This window comes from Anneissia japonica, unplaced genomic scaffold (genome assembly GCF_011630105.1).
Source record: "Anneissia japonica isolate Jap-2015-1 unplaced genomic scaffold, ASM1163010v1 scaffold287626_len24373_cov109, whole genome shotgun sequence".
Taxonomy (NCBI): domain Eukaryota; kingdom Metazoa; phylum Echinodermata; class Crinoidea; order Comatulida; family Comatulidae; genus Anneissia; species Anneissia japonica.
The window spans coordinates 1-22,346 of NW_022694817.1; the positions used below are offsets into that span (position 1 = coordinate 1).

General features: G+C 33.4%; 2 protein-coding genes across 2 annotated transcripts; both read left to right on the forward strand.

The window, feature by feature from the left end:
• Window positions 1-356: 356 nt before the first annotated feature.
• On the forward strand, window positions 357-10,229 carry LOC117101327 (putative helicase MOV-10). Its single transcript, XM_033241291.1, has 12 exons — window positions 357-553; window positions 702-981; window positions 1,486-1,614; window positions 2,192-2,286; window positions 2,842-2,936; window positions 4,067-4,212; window positions 5,012-5,110; window positions 5,666-5,825; window positions 6,986-7,122; window positions 8,363-8,542; window positions 9,814-9,961; window positions 10,140-10,229. Exons 1-12 carry the CDS (start codon window positions 382-384, stop codon window positions 10,227-10,229), a joined length of 1,731 nt encoding a protein of 576 aa, XP_033097182.1. The 5' UTR covers window positions 357-381.
• A 1,785-nt stretch (window positions 10,230-12,014) lies between these two features.
• LOC117101328 (putative helicase MOV-10) lies at window positions 12,015-20,421 on the forward strand. The gene is made up of 8 exons (XM_033241292.1): window positions 12,015-12,031; window positions 12,535-12,740; window positions 13,743-13,969; window positions 14,498-14,683; window positions 15,261-15,437; window positions 17,809-17,897; window positions 19,396-19,499; window positions 20,215-20,421. Exons 1-8 carry the CDS (start codon window positions 12,015-12,017, stop codon window positions 20,289-20,291), a joined length of 1,083 nt encoding a protein of 360 aa, XP_033097183.1. The 3' UTR covers window positions 20,292-20,421.
• Window positions 20,422-22,346: the final 1,925 nt, after the last annotated feature.

Below are 22,346 nucleotides of genomic sequence, written 5' to 3' on the forward strand. Positions count from 1 at the left end.
TTTGTATACATGCATGTAGATGTTATGTGTATGTACCAGTATGGATGTATGATTGATTCTGTTGGTAATATCCATAGAAGGGTTATTCCACTACTAAAGCCCCTTGGATTCACAACCAAGCAAAAGCAAGCTGTTGGCTCAGTATTTTAGCATAAGTTCAGTCATTGGGTCGATTTTTGTATGGCGCAGGAAGAGATGTAAAAATTGGAGATGGGAATCCTCCCGGTAGTAATTTGGGGAGTGCACTAGGACATAATTTATTCCTCATTGTTATTGTGTATGCATTCCTTAAAAGGCCCATACATAGGACCTAGGCTATCTGTTAATGGACGAGAAAAATATTTTCGAATTTTTACTTTCAGATACTTTCAAGAGGCAATTATGGCACCGAATAAACTATCTGGTCGGAATTTTGAGAAGATGGACATTACTTGGAGCTGCTTCACTAGCTTCCTCCAGGACAAGGGAAAAACCCTTGATCAAATGAACCTGGAAGAGTTACATACAGTCTATGATAATGAGTTTTCAGTTAAATTGGGAGATAATGGACCATGTATGTTATGTTATTGGATGTTAAATGTTATACTTGATTATGAATATGTCCAAGTTTTACTAAAGTTCTTTGGAATACATTTGCTAAATAGAAACCGATCTCTTCATTTTATGTGCATAACCTATTATTGTTCTTTTTATGAATTTAGCATTCATATTTGAGAAACTCATCAATGATCTTAAATGGGCAAGGAAGATCAAGATTAACAGAAAAAACAACACAGTGATTGAAATTTCTCCTTCCGAACATGTCACTATTGGTCAGTATCGCAAAGAACGAAAAAAGAACGCAAGGAAGGCGAGTTGTGATCGTAATGCACTATGCTGTGAATATTGTGATGTCATTAATTGTAGTCAACGCAGCTTTGATTCGCATTGGAGAGGGCGGAATCATTGCGGTAAAATGAGATTGCTCTTCCAGAATAACTGGTATTGTCTAAATCTATGTTCAGATTTTCTTTTATAATTGTAAATGATTATAAATCGTCGCTACTTCCCACATACAGCATGTAGTTACTGCTCATGCTGCTTTCTGTTTTGAAGGATACTTCAATTTTGGAGGTTTTGTGTATTGCACACTGTAATACTGTACTCCAAACTCAATTCGTCTGATGCAGACACACCAAAATCATGGGTTTTGCGTATTTAGTGTTTTGGAAAATATAATTATAGTTGGTGTTCTATTACATAATATCGTAGTTGCAGTAGTTAGGGTATAATCTTTGGTGCATATTTTTTCGTTTTTTTGTATTATGTATCATCCCTGATGATGCTTAAATAAATGCGAAACGTTGGATAAAGTGAGCTGGTCAATAATAATTTAGTGGTCATGAAAGATTATTCTGTTTTATCTGAACAAACCGTGCCGTTTACACGTTGTAGAGTAAGCGAGCACCTTGGTTTACTGAATTTCACCCTTTTGTTGATTTTCAGGAAAACTTGGCATAAGGATAAATATGACATCGAAGTGACATCTGATCATGATGTTAAAACTGGCATTTTAGTTGAAGATGCAAATATGAATGAACTTGTAGAAATTAATATAACTATTAGTAATAAGAGGTAAGATATTAAAAAATAAATTATTAATATCCATAGTTTTATAGAGTGTGTATACAATTCAGCTCTCTCCACAATATTAAATTTTTTGTGACAGATTTATGTGATATGCCCATATTTCTGTGTAACAGACATCATCTTACCTATATATGGGTGCATCACACAAATTTCTCGCATGAAATTGAATAGTAAGGACAGAGCATTAGAGAGTGAGAGTTGTATTAATTCTGTGTTGTTTCAGTGTTTCGTATTGTAGAATTATGTGCGGTGGCCTGTTTAGGAGACTTGAAATTGGAGATGGGTGGTAGGTCTCAATGATTAAATGAGAGGACACCAACAGGAAAAATATGGTGATCTGTGGTTTAATTTCTATACTACTTGGAATGAGCAACATTGATACACATGAGAGGGTATCAACTGGAATTTGTTGCATACTCAGCTCTGGTTTGTAATATATACATTTAGGCCTAGCTGTTTTTGCAATAATGTATGTCGTTTTATTTGTTGTTAATTTAAATACATTCAATAAATTCAACTACTGTAAACTATATTTATTATTTACATGTTTCTATTCCATCAGTGAAAATGATGTCACCTTGTTACTTGGTTGGTTGTTGATGAATGATTCTACATTTAAAGTGAATGAACCAACAAAGCATGTTAAAATTCCACAAGGTATGTCATTTCCATTATGTATCATTACAATTTTATTTCATTTTTTTTATATATTAGTTTTTCATAACTTTAGAGGTTGAAATAGTTTTAACAATATATTTTTATGTTGCATGACCTATTTGTATGACACTGTTTTCTACGAATGCATCCTGTAGTTACCTAGCAGTTAGTGATGTGAGTCACTTCACCCATAATTTGCAATAGACTCTTCCAGGGTGTCAATCAAACTTAACAAATGACCAATCAGAACATGATTTGTGAGTTTTTATCAACAATATCTAAGGGGGCAGGGCTTGTAGGAACGTCTATTATTTTTAATAGGTATAAAAAATAAATAAGGATTTGGATTATTGGGAAGTCAACTAAACAATAATGGTATGATATTTGAAAGAGCCAAATGATATTTTTTAATTTATTGCTTTTTCAAAATGTAATTCATTCATTTTTTTACATTTTTTGGTTATAAAGTTTATAAATGAACATATTAGAACCAGAACCATGCTAAACTGCAATTATAATAAATTTGTAATTCACTTGCGTGTGCTTTTCTTTTAGGAGACGATTTTACATTTCCAGTATTTTGCAAACCAGAGTCTGTCAGTGATTACAGAAATTTGCTGGCACTTGCTTTTGCATTTCCAGGCAAAAACGTAAGATTAACATGATATTTTCGCCCACCTGCTATTGGCTTATGTCATCACTAATAATAATAACAATAATAATAATATGATTTATATAGGACATTTACAAAATTATCAAGGCACTGACTAAAACAAGCTGATATCTAAAAGTCTTACAAAAAACATGAAGACAAAACATTTACTATGAGAGGCTTCATTTGTGATAATATTTGACTGTGATTTTGGTAATATTAAGGAGAACGGTTGGGAAAATAAAAGTATGAGATTTTTTTTTTGTTGGACAGATGGAAGTAATGGGGAAATTCTTTAAATTTATGTGTTTCGGCATATCTCATGTATTAAACTTAAAGACGGATTGTCATATGAAACCAGGTTCTGCATTGGTCAGATTTCTATCAAACTGGGTAATTGCACCAATCACAGCCACTTGTGTTAAGAAATCTGATCATGCGATCCAAGGTTAACAAAACCACATCATACTGGTGATAGCCGTACCTGCTTGTTGATATGTATAAGGCTGTTTTCAATATTATAGCCGCACTGTTGCAGGTTAGAGCTGCACCAGAGTGTGAACAACAAGGACAGAAAACATGTAATTTACACAGAAGTTAAAGTATACAATACCAGCAAATTTTAAAGGTTATAGAATATTAATATCTAAATCAAGCATCGGTTTCGCTTTACGCGGAGAAAAAAATTGTGTGTGAGACGCACCACTACTGGTCTGACCATGTGCGTTACCATGTATCCTTGCCTTAGAAAATGAGTGCAGCATAACAGGACAACAGATCTTGTTCTACATGATAGCGGTTATCTCATTTCAGTATCATACAAATTTTATTTTTCATCTAGTTTATGAATACAAAATTTTAAAAATGTATTGTAAACTAAATCTTGTTTTCAAATTTTCAAGTAAAACTAGGTCTGGATCTAGTGAGTATCCATGGAAGGGAGAAAGAATAATGCCTAATGGTCAAAGCCTCGATAAATAAAATGCTGTGACTATTGTAGAGAGCCATACAGAATTTTGGTATTATCAAATATTAAAGTTTGCATTATTTACATTATTCATATATTCTTGGCATATATTTTATCCATACGGTATATAAAAATTTAAAGCAATTATTCTTTCTTGGCAGTTTTTTCAAATTCTTCGGAACATTGTTGTAGAGGTTGAATCTGAGCTGACAAGAGAACTGAAACCAAAATCTCCCTACGTTAAATCCCGAAGGACTCGTAAGCCTACCAGGTGCAGAAAATTCATAGACGGTGTGCGTTTATCGTAGTAAGCTTTTGATGGTTATCTTGTGAATTAGTTTGCATTCTTTACACAAGATTTTTATACCTAGCTAAAGTTTTTTTTTAAAGATTATCAGAGGAGGGTAGAGAAAATAACAATAAAATTTTGTTTTTTCATTTTAGCAAATATTGAAACATCTAGGCAGAGGAGAAAATAAAAATGTAATATTGATGAATTTAAAAAATTTATTAGAAACAAGGTTGAAAAATGTATGCGCTTTTGCAATGAAAACATTTAAATAATTAATAAGAATTAATTTGTTTACTTATTGTATTGTATATTTATGTAAATTCTTTTCTTTCAAATGTAAATTAGGGCCACTAAACTAAAACCTATTTTGTTGCACTAAAATATATATATAAATAGGGGCCTTCTGTGGTATCATCCCTAATGTTTAAAACAGACTAGTTAATTTGCTTGCAGATATGATTTTTATATTTTAATTAATTAAATGGGTTTTTTCACAGTTAGCCTTTTATTTTTTAATCTATCTGTTATTTTTTTTTTTATATTTTGGGCTTAAAATCTATAGTTATGTGTGTGTTTATGTGCTAAAAGTGTTTTGTGGGTTTTTTTTCACTTTGTAAACTTTGATTTGAGAACTTTAGTAAAAATATTCATTGTGTGAAAAACTTCTAACTTAAAGTTAGCACCTTGTCTTCATTGTTTCAGATTAACATGGCTGCCCAAACTATTTCATAATGTAATTTATGAGAATTGTGTAGGGTACTGTCATATATCTACTAGAATACTATCCATTGACACATTATTTTTTTTCTTTAAGTAAATCATTAGATAATCTGGAGATGACTGAATTACAACAATACGAAATTCCTGAGGAGTTGGAAACTATGATGGATGAAGGAGACACTGATGACATTAGGTTTGTATAGCCTCTATTAATGTTGATAATTTTAAGCCTAGCTTCAATAAAATTGCTACATGCTATCTCTGACTGCTTTGGGGGATGCTGATTGGTCTTTTTTTTTCTATTTCTGATATCTGAGATATACTGTTTTGTTTTGTAGTTAAATATTTTAATGCCATGGTTGTAAAAATAAACTGGCTTCTGACCAATAGGTCCATGCTTGGACCATGAATATTTTCTTGATAAATTGCCTCCAGCACTAAATGTTTTGTGTGTATTATAATAGTTCAAATGGCATTGAACCTCAAATATGTAACGATTGCAATGAACACAGTGTAGTGATTTTATGTTGACACTCCCCTCAAGTACCTTTGGTAGAGATGTGTACATTATGAATCATAAGTTCTGTCCACACTATGTGACAAATAAATGTATTATGCCCATTTTATTGTTGTTTTGTCACATAAAATTTGATAGTGTGAACAACGCCTTATATCTTACTGTTATGTGCATCATTGCCAATGGTGATGGGTTGGTATAAATTTGATGAAACCGGAATGATCATTTCAGCAAAAGGTTGGAAGAGAAACTGACATCTAAAAATTATGCAGAAAAGTTCTCTACATTGTTACACATTGAGGAACGTCAGATGGCTTTGGACATTCTTCAGTACAGCATGGAGGATGCAATAATGACTCCTGATAAGAATAGACGTTTACTTAAACTAAATGCAAGTCAGATGAGTTACTTTGATATTAATTGTTAAATTTATTGTTAGATAGATAGATAGATAAATGGTTTATTCAATTAAATTCACAAAAGCTGAATTGATGGTATGTATTGAAAGTGATGGTATTTACAATAGTTAAATAAAAAAGAACAATAACATGCAAAAGATGGAAATGGACAGACATAAAATTACATTGCAGAAAAATAAACATTCAATTTAAAAAACATCAAAATTCAATTATGAAATTATTACACCAATATTGTAAACAATATATAAACAAATTTGTATTCAGAAAATTAATTATTTACATCAAGATTACAAAATGTATAGGAATATCAAAAAAGGACATTACATGCAAAAGAGAACAAAATAAATTCCTATACATTTAGATACATGTTATTAAATGATACATGACATTAAAAGAAAAGGATTGTTGAAATAATGTTGTTGAGGTTTTCATAGTATTCATAAATATATTACGATGTGAGTTTGTGTCAGGAAATAGCATAGGAGTGATGTTTTGCCCTACCAGCATATTCACAATACTTGTGAAAACAAACTTGCAAGTGATTCGGGTGGGAATCGAACCCATAACCTCCAGAACTAGCCTGGCGCCATAACCACTAGACTACCAAGCTTGCGCTGAGTGATAATGTTGAATCCAATCCCCAAGTAGCAGTGGGTACTGCAAATGCTATTATAATGTTAGTTTGCATCGGGATCATAGGATTGATGGTTTGCACTACCTGACGTATTAACGCAGTGAATACTCAGTACATTCCCAAACACTTGTGAAAAAAATTTGCAAGTGATTTAGGTGAGAATCGAACCCACAAACTCTAGAACTAACCTTCCGCCATTCTTGAATACTCATAAAATTACCTTCGATTGAAAAGTGTAAAACATCATAATGGGCATTCTCAACAATGCAGCAGTTCTTTTCAAAACTGTGTGTGTCACACGTAGGTAAAGTCACTTAACACATAATTTCTATACCTGTGTGATGCCCCAAAATAAGGTAAAAATAATACAAGATAATATGTAATTTTATTTTAAATGAATGGGAAACAAAGACTTTTGGCAAGTGGTTGCTTTAGTGGAATGGTCACCTATCAGAGCACGTCACACAGAGAAGTTCAACAGTATTTTACTTTCTTCAGGTGCCTGGGCTGGCTGAAAATCGTCCCTCTGTTCTAAAAGGTGATCATTTGTTTGCTACACTTTCAGTTGGTGAGCGTTACAAGGGCTATGTCCATCGTGTGGAAATGGAAGACTTAGTCCTGGGTTTCAACTCAAGGTAAAGTCATGCTGAAGAATATATTCATTTTGGCTTAACATGTACCTCTATTAAAGACATTTTGCACATTTAACACATTCACTGTCATATGCATTTTTAAAAAGTTCTTCCAACTGACACTTTTTTTTTGTATATACAAATTATATATAAATTATATATATTTATTAGATACTGTATGTCTTTTAAGGCAGGTTTACACACTGAAAGTGGTAGGACATTTCTACTATACAACACATGAGTAAAATTAATTTGTTGTTCTGATAAAGAATTAGTGTATGCCTTGAGCTATGCAAACAAAGTAAACAAATCCTCTAATAGTATTCAATAAAATTGCTTTGTTCTGTTGACATTATATGTTTAGAAGGACTATATTTGAGAAATCAGCCTTCCAAGTTTACAATTTCTGGCATTTCTTAGGCAGAAGCCATGGCATCACCAAATTTTTAAAAATTGTTGTTTTAACATTGAAAATGGAGAAAAATAACAGTATAGCTGTATAGATATATAATCGTTTGTTTAGTGCAATAAAATAGATTTTCAAAATGTTGACATTCCAGTGTGTTTTGACCATTATTTCCAAAACAGGGTTTGCGAAGAGTGACTGGTTTGGCTTGTCTTTGCCACTATTATATGGACATGATAATTTCATATTATTATGAGCAAATCACAGATATTTTAAGTTTAGTAGATCAATTCTATGATCCCTGTGTTTAAAAAAAACATTTGATCTGCAAAAGTATAATTCTCTTTTACAGTAAACCTCAAAATTGTAAAACAATAATATGTCACTCGTCGCAAATCCTCTTTCTGAGAAAATAGCCAAAAGCTAGAATGTCAAAATTCTGGAAATCTATATTAAGTTGCACTAAACTAACCTTTATATATCTGTACATCATGCTATGCTGTTATTTTCCTCATTTTCAATGTTAAAACAACAATTTTTAACGATTTGGTGATGGTTTCTGCCTAAGAAATGCCCGAAATCGTAAACTTTGAAGGCTGATTTCTCAAAATATTGTTCTTTAAACAGCTGTATGTTTAAACTTTTAAACTGTGACTTTTTAACGAAATGTCAGATATAAATGATTTTTTTACCATTTTGTAGCTCTCATTTTACTTTTTAACTCTGTATTATTAACTAAAAGTCAATCTTTGCAACAAGTGATTGGTTTGGCTTGTGTTTGCCATATATATTATTTTATCACATCATGCATGATTTTTTGATTTTTTTCCATTCTAGCCTAGTAAAAGTTTATATACGTAATTCAAAGTTTAAAATAGACTTCACATTCAACCGCCGACCTTTAATGCTTCAACACCGTGCAGTGATGCAGGCCATACCTAATGGACTGAAACATGTCCTATTCCCAAAGAAAATAACTGCTGCAAAAGCTACTCTGCTTAACAATGCTACAATAACGTAAGTGAATTCCATTCGTTAGCAAAGTATAAAGCCAATCCTTTATTTCATCAGACTAGTCTAGATTAGTCTGATCCAACGTTCTTGTTTAAATCTGAATGATTTTTATTTATTTATTTATTATTTTATTTATATAGTGGCTTTTTATTGCAGATACATGAAGCGCTTTAGTCCCAGGTCGTTCGGTTCACATGCTGCTGTAATCAGTGCAGGAGTAGGCAACCCCACATGTACCCATTTATACCCCTGGGTGGAGAGAAACAACACATAAAATGTGCACGCCTTTGCTGAAGGACACAAGCAAAATGCACAGCATGGGATGGAAACCCCAACCTCGAGGTTAGGAAACCAAACTGTTTCCTTTGCGCCAAATCACTTTCATTTTTGGGTTGCATTGCTGTTATACCTCAAGTATCGGTAGTTCAGTTGTAATACCTGTGGGAGTTTTGTCTTTATTATCAAGTTAGCATAGCATTGTAAATAAGGATATGTAAAACTACAATAATAATAAAACATAGGAGCTCGGTAAGTATGAGAGACCATTACTTATTTAAATAGTTATTAATACATACTTAAATGTGATCTATCAATAGTGTCATTCCGTGTCAGAGGCTCCCAGGTGATCATCTCAGCTTTTTGCTGAAAATTGAACGTACCTTATTAAATGCTGCACACTTCAAGGGCCATCTGCTTATGCTACTTGCCACGAATAACAGTTGTGGCATAACATAACATAGCTCTCGTGTGCAGCAGACTTTTGAACAACTTTTGCCGTTTGTGCGTACGCTTTCCATGAATGGAATTTGGCGTAAAACAAATACCTCTTGTGTGCGTCAGTATTATGGAGGCCCTGAACAGAGATTTAAAAAAAATAATTTTGACTTCTAGATGGCTGGAAATGGCTGGGATGGGAAAACTAGGCCTATTTTTTTGGTCCAACTGCCCGACGAGCTTCGGCCGATGGGGGGGGGCTTGACCAGACCGATGGGGGGCCTAAGCCCCCTGGCACCGCCACTGGCCCTGAAATGGAAAGTCCCAATTCCGAATCTTACAAATTACATGGGCGAACATTTTTGTTTAATTCTGACCTTGGATTGTGGTGTCAACTATGGGCTATAATTTCAGAATCCTTTTCAATTTTCCACTGAAACTGGGGTTTTCCAATACTTCCATTATAAAGATAAGTTTGATTTATTTTCAGTAAAATTTATTTGGCATAAAATCGCTCAATAACATTAAAAATCCAAAAGAATTAACTTATTTCTTTCAAGGTTTTTCAATCGTGATATTAAGAACAATGCTGAACAAAGTGAAGCGGTTAGGCACATTACTAAAGGATCATCAAGACCAGCCCCATACCTTGTGTTTGGCCCGCCAGGTACAGGAAAGACTGTTACTATTGTAGAAGCCATCAAACAGGTGTGTACTTTCTTATGCTAGGATTGGATTGCTTATGTCCACAAACCAATTTTTTAAGGTTTTTAAAATTTATTTTCTTTATTGTTTTTTTATTGTTATTTTCTCATATCTAGAAAGCTCACATGCAAGCCAACACATTACACCTCAGAATCAATTAATTTAACTTTCTTGTGCCTAGGAGGAACTCATCCAAATGAGAAAGTCTTGTTCAAACTCTAAACCAATGAGAAAATCTTGTCTAACTGAGAAAGCCTTAAAATCAAAATAAACAACCATGCATACTCAAAGTGACCATATTCAAGTAGGCCTAATTCAAGCAAGAAGTACAAGGGGAGGATAAGCACTGACCATGCTTTATACATGTCATTTAATTGTTTGATAAGTTACAATGTTCAGTACTAGGCCTAACCTGTTGCACAGTAATCGCCATATACAGCGGATGAATTGCCGTGCTCCAGAGTGTCAAGTTAAACCCCAATTACCTCCAGGCCAATAAAAATATCAGGGTCCTACAACACACTGTGTTCATGTGACAAAGGGCATTGGAGCAGAGAACAGATTATTAAAAAGTTGTAATAACATGAAAATATTATGAATTTTTTGGAGATTATTTCTTCGAGATTCTTGCTTGCTTGCAGGAGGCAGTCCTGTTTGCCGGGAGACTTGGGACCCCTGTATACCAACACATTACATACACATTATCCCAGATCTCAAATCACGCTCAAGTAGTTAAAAATCACCTTATTTTGCGACTTAACGCCTCCTCGCTTAATCATTGAGCCCCCTCTTCACCTTTATTTATCAATTTACATAACAGAGCTCATTTTTATGTGGTGGACCTCGTTTCTGGAGCTCTCCTCCGCAGTCCACATGTTAAAGGAGGTCCAATCAGTCAACATTTTTAAGAGGAAGCTTAAAATCTTGCTGTTCGAGTGCCTTTCAACATTTCTTTTATGCATTCTGCTGCTATATGAATTATTTGATTGACTGATAATAACAAGCAAAGTGAAAGGATTTTAGGCTGAAATTAACACAAATATGATGAAAAGTTTCTATTAATGTGTATTTTCTTGTCTTTTTTAGGTTAATAGACACATTGGTGGTAGCAGGATCTTAGCTTGTGCACCTTCCAATAGTGCTGCAGACCTGATAGCAGTGAGACTGTTGGAAAACAGTAAAATTTCCAAGTCAGCCATTTATCGTATGAATGCAAAAACTCGGGGTTGGGACACAGTAGATAAAGCTCTGAAGGTGTGTGTATTATTTTATTTTCTTTTTTCTATTAATCCTTTTTTTTTTTCTTTTAACTTACAACAGCAGTCCTGCCCAAATTACAGAATCAAATGATTTTCTATGAACTGATCTCTATTCACTGTGTTTGGATATTTGAGTATGAAATAATAATCATATGTCTTATATTTTTACTGATTTTCAGGATGCTAAATGTTGCAATTATAACTATGAGACTTGTGAAAATGTATTTCCTTCTAAAAGTGAGATTCAGGAGTACAGAATTGTGGTGACTACACTAGTTACGGCTGGAAGGTCAGTTAATTGTTAATCATATTACGTTCTGATAATTATGTCTAATTTTAATTTTTAAATTTGACTAAGAGGTGTTTTTTCCGTCAATTTAGTAAACTTTTTCTCCCAATTTCTTTCATTCCATTTTTTCGCTGATCCCTCTTTTCTTAAAATCCCAATTTGGTTTCTTCATTTTTGTCATTTTCTATTTTTTACTGTATTTTTTGTAAATTTTAAATTTTGATGAATAATATATTGTTTACATTGTATATACCTGCAAAAATCACCCAAACACCTCATTAGATCATTGAATTGCTAATTTAAAGGGAAGAATAATTTACTAAATTCTAATGCAGGGGCTGACATAAAAATCAGTGGGAGGGTCAAAGTGAATTTTTGATTTAACATGTTTCCAAATTTTGATGGTTCCAGTATTCCAGTGTGCTTCCAAAAACCTTTGTAAACTGCTTTTACACCACTTTATAGTATATAGTTAATATATAGTTAGTTATAATATTATTTTTTGTAGATGATCAGTGACGGGCAGTAAAAAACAAAGTGTTTTTTGCCAAAAGTGATTTTCGGGCTGCACACATAGGGTTTTTAATTTGTTTTCACAGGCCGCAAAAGAATAACTGTCGGGCCGCATGCGGGCTGAACTTTGCCCACTCGTGTTCTAATGAGACTCATATTGTATCAATTGTTGTTTTTGACCGAATTACAAAATTATTAATAATTTTTTTCTTAAAAACACAATTTTTTTTAAAAAGTTTTTTAAGGGCTCTTTTTTTTAAATTTTTTATTGCATTTTTTATTTTTTTTATTTTGATGAATAAAATGTTTTTTTATTGTATATTACCTGCAAAAACCACTCAAACACCTTTAAACCATTGAATTGGTATTTAAAAGGGCTGAATAATTTACCAACTTCTCTTGAGATTCATATTGTAACAATTTTGTTCTCAACTCATTTACAAAATGATTGATAATTTTATTTCTATAACATTGTTATTGTTATTATTATTGTTTTATAAATTTTTTACTATCAGACTTGCGAGTGCTAACTTCCCACACAACCACTTTACTCATGTTTTTATTGATGAAGCTGGACATGCCGAGGAGCCAGAAGCTATCATAGCTGTCTCCAACCTGCTGAACCCAAACAATTCCAAAGGAGGTCAGCTTGTACTTGCCGGTGACCCAAAACAACTGGGACCAGTACTGAGGTCGCCAATGGCCATTAAGTTTGGCTTAGGTATAGTGTGAATTTGGATTAAAAAGAACCAAATGTATGACAGAGACATAGAGCAAACATTATCTATAGTGTATCAAATTCACATATGAATGAAGCAAAAAAATTATTATATGAACAAGTTGTGAAGTCAGTCTCAATTGCAGTAATTGGCTTTATGCGACTGGTATTTTTTGTTGACAATGATATTTCGTTGAGAATTATTTTCATTTGGTTCGTTTACCAAAAAATAGTTTACCTCAAAAGTTAACGAAGGAATGTGTTAACAACAGTATTATTTTTTCCTGTGATGGAAAAAAAACATAGCCGATTGAACAGCACCAAAAAACTTTTTCGCTAATTAAAATTAGATTAAAATTTCAAAAAATAATTATAAAATTTGTGTAAACATAATTTAAAAAATAACTGTAGGCTTATAATTCTTGTTGTGTATTTCAGTAAAGTATTTGTCATTTTGTTAAATTTTTCTGTTTGGTAATCTTGGTTTATATTTTATATGTATTGTATGCAAGCATTTTAGCTTTTTGCTACCGCTTTGTATTTGTCGTTTTTATACTTAGATTAATAGACTGAGATAAATGGCTAAATGAAAAAATCTGTTTATTGTACATTAAATCCTAACTGTCAAAAGCTGAGCCACGCTAGCCTGTATTGCAGGATGCTGGATGTATGCAGCCATATTTCTATGTCAAATATACATTCAGTTTTTCATTCTGCTCATATTTGTTAAATACAATTCAGGGGGCGCACACCCCTCCAAAAAATATTCGCCCCCCCCCCCCCAAAAAAAATCACGCTCAAGTAGTTAAAAATCACCTAAAATTATCTTATTTTGCAAGCTAGCACCCCCCACCTAATCATCAAGCCCCCTCACCTAATCCTGTCTCTTATACACATCTAGATGTGTATAAGAGACAGCGTTCTACCCATTAGACCTTCTGAGTGCAATCACTTTTGTCGAGCACAAAAAGTCTGTTTATTAATGTTATTTACCGTACGTTTCAGCTACATCGTTCCTGGAGAGGTTAATGACAGACAACTCATTGTATGCACGTAAAGAGGAGGAACCACATTATAATCCGAAGGTGATGACAAAGCTGCTGCAGAATTATAGATCTCATCCTGAAATCTTGGAGTTGCCAAATGAGCTGTTCTACGATAACGAACTAGAAGCCAAAGCTAATGTATTTATGAGACAGATGATGTGCAGATGGGAAGAACTACCAGAAAAGGTAAATAAGCATATCATGGTTGTTTCCATTAGTGTTGGGAGGGGGACAGGCTGGCCAAAGGATCCCAGAAAACATAGGGGTGCAGCCACTAGGATGAAAATATAAATTTCAGAACGACTATTATATGGCCATTTAATTAAGACATTCAAATGCTTAAAAGGTTTTACCTTTTGAGGGATTTATCCGGGGTAATTTTCTAGTGGATATCATGGGTTACAAATTACTGTATAGTTAATTTTTAATTAGGAATTGGTCTAAAATAATTATGCAATTTAAGTTATCAGTAACCCTTTGGCATTTTTTTTTTTTGTTTGGGTGCTAGCTTGGTGTTTTTTGTTTTTTTTTCACTTGCTTTTTTATTAGGCTTTTTTGTTGTCTTCTTTACCTATTGTTGAGTTCATATAGACCTTGTGTATTTGTGCTATATAAATCCATCTATTATTATTATATTCATCAATAGAATTCTAAAAATTGTACAGTAATGAAAACAAAGAAAACTATTAACCTTAAATATTTTATACTTTTCAGAACTTTCCATTAATCTTTCACGGTGTTGAAGGTAAAGATGAAAGAGAAGGGACCAGTCCATCATTTTTCAACACCAAAGAATGCCATGCTGTTTTTGAATATATTCAAAAACTGATGGAGGGAAGGCATTCAGGGAAAAAGTTGAAGCAGTCAGATATTGGTGTGATCTCACCCTATCGTAAGCAGGTAAAAATAAGCACAGTATATCTATTTGGAATTTAAACACAAGAACATACATCTACCATCCATTCAGTACTACAGTAGATCTGCGTGTTCTGATTACCATGAGTTGTAAAGAGTAAAGTATATATAGTGCAAAAGGTAGCCACAATGTATGTGCTACTTCCACATGCACACGTAATGTAAGGAGTACTTGATCAGAGTAGCACTGGGTAGATGAAATTATTTCAGAGCTTGCAAGAAAATACAACCTTTATTATGACCTCAATTTTTTCAAAAGATATTACCTACAAATGAGTGCCAACAATAACATTTCCTGTGATGTTTAAACCTTTGTTTAGGACTACAAAAATTTTTCCATGAAAATTTGCATAGATACTGCTAAACTTTGACATATAAAGAACATTGCCTGTAGTAACTTGCGCACATAAAATTGTACATCTGTCAAAAATTTACTTTAGATGGAAGGTCGTCTAAACATTACTTACGTCTATTTCTATTATAGCTCTAGTAGTTGTGTTTTAATTAGTTTATGTACAAATCAGATGTTGTTATACAGTGTGTTACTTTTTTTTATAATCAGGTTCAAAAGATTCAGAAAGCCCTTGATAAGCGTAACTACAAAGATATCAAAGTGGGCTCAGTTGAAGAATTCCAAGGGCAGGAAAGACTAATTATTATTGTTTCAACTGTACGTAGTAGTGAGCAATTTCTCAAAGACGACAAACATTTCAAACTTGGTTTCCTTAACAACCCAAAGGTAAGTCTTTAGTAAGTATGAGATTTTTGTCTGTCAGATTTAATCATGTTTGACAGACAATTATGTGTATGTTTGTTTGACATATCTGATAAAAATATGCCAGCCTGTGTTAGTGGCGTGGATTGAGAATTTTAAAATAGAGAGCCCAGGGTAAAAAGTTGACAAATGGAGGGTCCAGACATCTAAGCTCCACCGTTGTTAGGGTTGAGGTACTCAATTTTATGCCCAAGGCACCCCATGCAGTGAGGTAACTATGTGGAAATTACTTGTGCCCCTCCCCTCCTCCGAAAAAAAAATCGTGGTCAAGTAGTTAAAAATCACCTGAAATCACCTTATTTTGTGAATTAGCGCCCCTCAACTGAACATCAAGCTCCCCACTTAATAACATTCTCAGACTTTGAATGCATTTGTTCAGATTTTCCCAATATATATATAAATGGTAATAAAAATATTTAAATACTATTATATATTCTAACTTGGCTATCTTTACGACCCACCCTTCTGCAACTGATTTTTACATTATTTTTTAATCCGTGGAAACAGTCTATTTAGATTCACATGTTTTACTCAATTGGTGTCAAAATTGGAAGGTACCCAGGGCTGTTGGAAATAAAATCCTGAATAGCTCATTTAAAAGTATTAAATATTTAAAGATTTTTGCTTCAAACCAGAAAGAGATTGAAAAAATAGTTTTCACTGATTTACTGAGACATTACTACAAAATCCTTAAATTGCAGCCAATTTAAGGGTCTATCATTACAAAAGAATATTATTTAACTGTAATTGACAATGAAATTCTTTTTTCTAGTTCTTTTTAAAATCTAAGCATAATTCTATGATAACTGGAAATTTCTCAATAATTATTTACAATTCAATGAGCATATTGCTTCAGTCTGAAACGTTCAATATTGAAAGAAGTGCAGTGAGTTGATTGTGTTCATATTTGATATTGTTACATTGTTTTCAAGTCCACAATTTATTTTTAATTAAATAAGAAGTGTACAGTACAGTCAATTATTCATAAAGATTCCAGCTGTCTTATTGGTCACCATATTATTAAATGTTTTTAATAGAATATTCATGAAAAAATTAATGAGTTGAATTTGGGTGGCCATAAGTTGATGAGCTAAAATATAGCATCACCATAATAGGAGGAAGGGGTAAAGGAAAAAGGAAACACTTCGTAATGTCCCAGTCCCCCAGTCATAGGCCTAACACCCATGATCGACGCTTCTAGTCAAAAGGCCTGACAATTATTCTTGCGCTGGGGCCCATCATCGCCTAGCTACGCCGCTGAACATTGGGTTTAGTTTATCAGCGTTGCTTTTTGCTCCCAACTTGAAATCTTGCATGTGTCCAAAATTAGGCAGCCTTGGTCTTGGCGCACGCACTTTTTGATGTTTCCGTTTTCGGGTGGTGATGTTTACGCACCAAATGCTAAGAAAATATTAGTTATATGAGAAGCTCAAAATATTCTCTAGAATTTTGAAAATGTCCAAATTACTCTTGCCTTAATTGTTTTTATGACTTTCTGGTGCCATCATTTAAAAGTTTTTGAGTTGATAATCCATTCCCAGTGACAAGTCATTTGATGGTTTGCATTGCCTTCAGCATTTAGGCCTACTTAAGAGACTTATCGACTATTTGAGCTCATAAAGCTTATTGCAAATAGTAGCAGAACTTGTTTCTCTTAATTTTATTCTATTTATGTGGTATAATATAACTGCAGGCATAATTAATGCTCTCCCTATGTCAAAATAATGATGATTCGACTATGTCAGTACAGGTCTAAGTAATGACTTTGAATATTAGTATGTGTTTGTTCATGGTGTAGGAAGTGGTTCCCTGGCCCAGAAATGTTGCGTAACTCTGTTCTAGACGCCCAGAAATAACCTCTGAGGTGTTTTAGATGATCAATTTTTTTTTCTTTCTTTTTTCAATTCTGTTCCCCCCCCCCCCCACTTTGAAAATATAAAAACTGCCCTTGGCGAGTACAAGGCTGAGACAATTTGAGAATGGCTCTGGTGGAAAGAGATCCAATCTCAAATCAGAACTTATTTAAAATCTAAAACTCTATATAAATTAAGCAATTCAAAATTAGAATTTTTTTTTTTTTGTAGTTCATGACAGACAGTGCATCTTTAACTGACCTCATTAATATGGGAGTGAGATTTGACAAGTTAAATTTGCTTGATATAAACAAGTATTTAAGCATGCTGCTATTGTAACTTAACGTAAAAGTCAGAAGTCCAATTATTTTTATTATTATGAAAATGGATCAAGAATAGATTAATTAAAAAAAAGATTTATCAGCACAAGTAACAATATAAACAACAGTGTTGAAGACGTATGTATATTTTGTTTTAAACAGAGATTCAACGTTGCAATCACTCGTGCAAAGGCATTATTAATTATTATCGGAAACCCTGTAGTGCTAAGCAAAGATAAAAACTGGAAAAGGTGTGATATATATATATATAGATACATTTTTGTTTTGGTGGATAAATATATTTCACTAGTGACTATCATTGTATGTTAAAAAAGATGAAAGCAAATCAATGAGTAGCTGTCTTGCACGGGTACCGCCTCATACAGCTAGCTAAATGTACAGCCAAAACCTAGTAATGAAATGTTCCTTGTAGTGTCACACTAAACAGGTTTTATTGACATTTTTGAGTCCGTTTGTTATATTTGACCTTGTCAAAATATCTTCAATAGTTTAACAGTAAAGTTGGCAAAATGAATGCTCACACACAATACCGATAATCTAGATTGCTTCAGACAGTATGAGTACCCACCAATTTGAGAGTCTTGCAAAGAGAGGTACATTTAGTGTAGCAAAACAATCCTTCAAAAACTCATTTGGTTTGAGTGATATACAAGACATTAACAACAAGTTTAACACTGTGTTTTGTTACAAAGTAACATGTGGTGTTTCAAAGTATTATGATATTAGTGACATTATTAAATTTTAGCTGATTTCATGTGATTTCTGTCAAGGCTTCATGACCCACCTAAATAGTTTGGTGACTGGTGGGTTGCGACCCACAGTTTGCGATCATTAATCATAGGACAAGCTTAATAATGTTAACATGTTAAACATGTAGATCTTGACATGATGGGACATATAAAGCATATTATGTGCTATGAAAGATTTAAAATAAAGTATGGTAACCCATATGAGATGATAGAAGTATAGAATAACATTTATTGTTATCCATTCAATTTAAAAAATAATCAATTTACATTTTATAAAAGCAAAAATATTTATTTCAAAACCAAAGCGAAACATTGACAATAAGACATAATGGAGAGGATAACCATTCAAACTGGCAGGCTTGTTTCAGAAGCAAATATATTTATTCCACTCACCAAGATCATAAATACTATATGATGTGTTCAGGGGTTCCATGTTGGGACCAGGAGATCTGGTTTTAATGAGCTTTTGTATATTGACACACTTGTATTTTTCTGCACTTGAAGGTATACATATGGCCAGCCAACTTGAGAGAGACATTAGGGAGTTTTGATTTGGTCGATGACACACTAGAATGGAATCACTAATGCGTGACCATCCTACCTGGCGTCCTACGTTCTCTGCATACATAGATTTGGCCAAATTGCGTCCTAGAATCCACGCGATGTGGAATTATCGTTCTCACATGCGCAGAAGAGTTTTGGTGACGTCATTACGTTGTACGTTCTACAGTCGTCGTGCAATGGAAAGCTCCCTATTGATAAATACAGAAGTTAAAACATTCAGACATTCTGAATTTGCAGGAGATGGGTTAGTTTAAGGGGAATATGTGGTTGCTCGTGGAAGTGCGTTTGTGATTAATGTGAGATTTGTGAACCCTGGATAATATTGCTTCTGGTTTTGAATATTGACATCAATATACTGTACTGATAACAATATTATATGTTAACTTGATCTTTAATTCCTTTATACTGTTTTTAGTCTTATTAACTTCTGCAATGAAAGAGGGGGAAGCACGGGAGTAAGATACCGAAGTGATATTAATATGCTCAGTGAATTTGATGCCATTAATGATACTGAATCAGGTAAGAACATTTTGTTTATGTTTATGTAGTCCTAAATTATTTTTGTGTGGAATTGTTGGTTATGAAAAGGATTTGAACCCAGGAGCCTCGAATTAGCAGACAAGTACCGTAAATCCTTGAATAAGCGCCCCTCTCGATTAAGGGTGCCACTCTCAAATTTTTTTCTTTAAGCGCCACTCTCAAGTAAGCGCTGCAGCACTTATTCGAGTGAATAAGTGCCTGTGTTCAATGAAACACTTTGACAAACAGGGTAATAAATACAATGGATGTATACAATGTTCAAATGAATAAGTAAAGCAATGAAGACACAAGCATATCTTTATAATCTATTTACAATGATGTAGGGCCTATGATAGGCCTGCTAAACTACAGGAAAACATTGGATAGGTAACATGGGAACGGCATGGAAAGCCACACATAAATCTTTGCTTAATTAGCACCACTCTCGAATATGCGGCCCTCTTAAATGAGCGCCGCACTAAAGCCTCGAAAAAATGTTATTTCCGCGCCGCTTATTTGAGGATTTACTACGGTATATTTTGTTATGTCCATTCTCCACTTTTTTCTGTATATAAACTGCCAAAAATGGACAAAAGCCAACATTGCTTATGATGTTCAATAACCCATAGGAACTCTCTTGTCCACTAGCCCAATTACTTATTCAAAATGAGCATGAAAACTTCTCACTGATCATGTCATCTTTTCCATTTCTCAGATCTGGAAGACGAAAACGACACTGGTGTCAGTCTCGTCGCGCAGCACAATGAACCAGCATGGCCTGGAGAACACTAAAGCTTCAACAAATGTGGCAAAGACAAGCCAAACCAGTCACTGGTCACAAAAATCACTTTTTAGTTATTAATACAGGGTTAAATGAGAGCTATAAGATGGTAAAAGAATTATTTAAATCTGACATTTTGTTATGAAGTTACAGGAATTTAAACATACAGCTGTTTAAAGAACAATATTTGAGAAATCAGCCTTCAAAGTTTATGATTACGGGCATTTCTCAGGCTGAAACCATCACCAAATCATTTAAATTTGTTGTTTTAACATTGAAAATGGGGGGAAAAAAAGCATAGCATGATGTATGAATATATAAAGTTAGTTTAGTGCAATAAAATATATTTCCAAAATTTTGACATTCCAACATGTTTTGGCCATTATCTCCGAAACAGGATTTGCGACGAGTGACTGGTTTGGCTTGTCTTTGCCACAAATACCAAGTGGAAAGTGATTATTAACTAATTAACTATTTCTGTTTTTATATATTGCTATCAAGAAATATGTGAAAGTAGAATATACAATAGATTTTTCTTTATGATTCTGTAGTATAATATTGATATTTATATCCATATTTTTTTTATTTTTCAAAAATTGCTTGATAATTTAATTCATTTTAGTTTTTGTGCAAGTGTAGACTTTATGTTTTAATTACATATTTCCCTTTTAGAATATCAATATCTTTAGATTAAAGTGGAATTGTATTAACATTCTACATTATTGATTAATTAGAATTGTGAATTCATTAATTGCACATCAGAATTATGAATATAAAATTGTATTTTTCTAAATATTCAAATTTAGTTTCACCTGGTTTACTTGTATGGCTGAAAATTCGTTTTTTAAATTTTAATCACTTTTTAATGTTTGTATATATATGAATTGACTGTTGGGTGAAAGAAATATGTATATCATTAGCCCCTTCCCCCATAAAATATTCTTTTTTTTGTACAGCATAGTCAAAATTATATGGATTATTAGGCTTAGTTTTAGTTGCAGTGAGTCGAGTTCAGAGGTAGTACTTGAGAAGCCTGGTTTTAACGTCTTTTACTCACTGTACTATTTAAAAATTCTCAATAACATTCCAAAATATAGATTTTTAAACATTTTAAATGCATGAAATTATCTTACTGGGTATTTCTGGATGCAATGTTCCCCAAATTCTGCCCTCTGCGATAGGGCGGAGCACATCCAGTTCGAATTTGGAATATGTAGTACTGTTCAGTATGTATAGATACAGACGGGTGTCATGAAAATTACTTATTTCGACTGAAACACACTCAGGGCTGCAATGCAGAGGGTGGAGTGATGGTTTGACACTGGGATTTTACTAATATTTATGCAGCCAAAGCTTGTAATTATTATTTTTGAGCCATGTTTTCAGGATATTTAAATTGTTTGTGAAGTACTATATCCAGTGGCGGCTCTAGGGTATATTTTCTAGGGGGGAGGCTAAGTTGTCCGACAGGGGACTTGAGCTCGTAGGCTCGAGCTGCGGGAAGGGGCTATGAGGGGTTCTCCCTCCCAAATGAGATTTTTTTAAAGAATAGCAACCTCTGGATGGCCGGAAATGGCACTCTCAGACTACGTGAGAGACATGTGTTGGCTTGGTGTGGGCCTATTTTTATATGTTTTATGGTCTGACTGCCCGACGAGCTCTGTCCGGCAGGGGGGCTTGACCTGTCCGGTGGGGGGACTTAATCCCCCTATCTCTATTCTTTAATCCCCCTATTCTATTGCTGCTATTTAATTTAATTATTTATATAATTTTACAGTGTTTAAATTGCTATCTAAGACCAACATATTATTTATATTTTATCATTATTATTATTATTATTTATTATTTTTTTTATTTTATTTTTCTTTTCTTTGCTATTATTCTTATTCTTATTATTATTATTATTGTCTTGATCTATGATATGAAAGTGCTTTAATTAAAATGTATACCTTGACTTACTTTGTCAATTTGAAATAGTATCTTAATTACTTTTTTTTCGGGCGCCACTATTGTAAAGCTCTGCTTGTTTGTGGTTGCCCTTTCTATTTCCTTTTTCATATCTGTAC

Coding starts and splice junctions, on each gene's coding strand:
- LOC117101328 (XM_033241292.1), top strand. Junction 12,741..13,742: donor GGCCATTAAGTTTGGCTTAG/GTATAGTGTGAA, acceptor CGTACGTTTCAG/CTACATCGTTCCTGGAGAGG. Junction 15,438..17,808: donor GTTTCCTTAACAACCCAAAG/GTAAGTCTTTAG, acceptor TGTTTTAAACAG/AGATTCAACGTTGCAATCAC.
- LOC117101327 (XM_033241291.1), top strand. CDS start 382: ATGGCACCGAATAAACTATCTGGTCGGAATTTTGAGAAGATGGACATT. Junction 982..1,485: donor TTGCTCTTCCAGAATAACTG/GTATTGTCTAAA, acceptor GTTGATTTTCAG/GAAAACTTGGCATAAGGATA. Junction 1,615..2,191: donor ATAACTATTAGTAATAAGAG/GTAAGATATTAA, acceptor CTATTCCATCAG/TGAAAATGATGTCACCTTGT.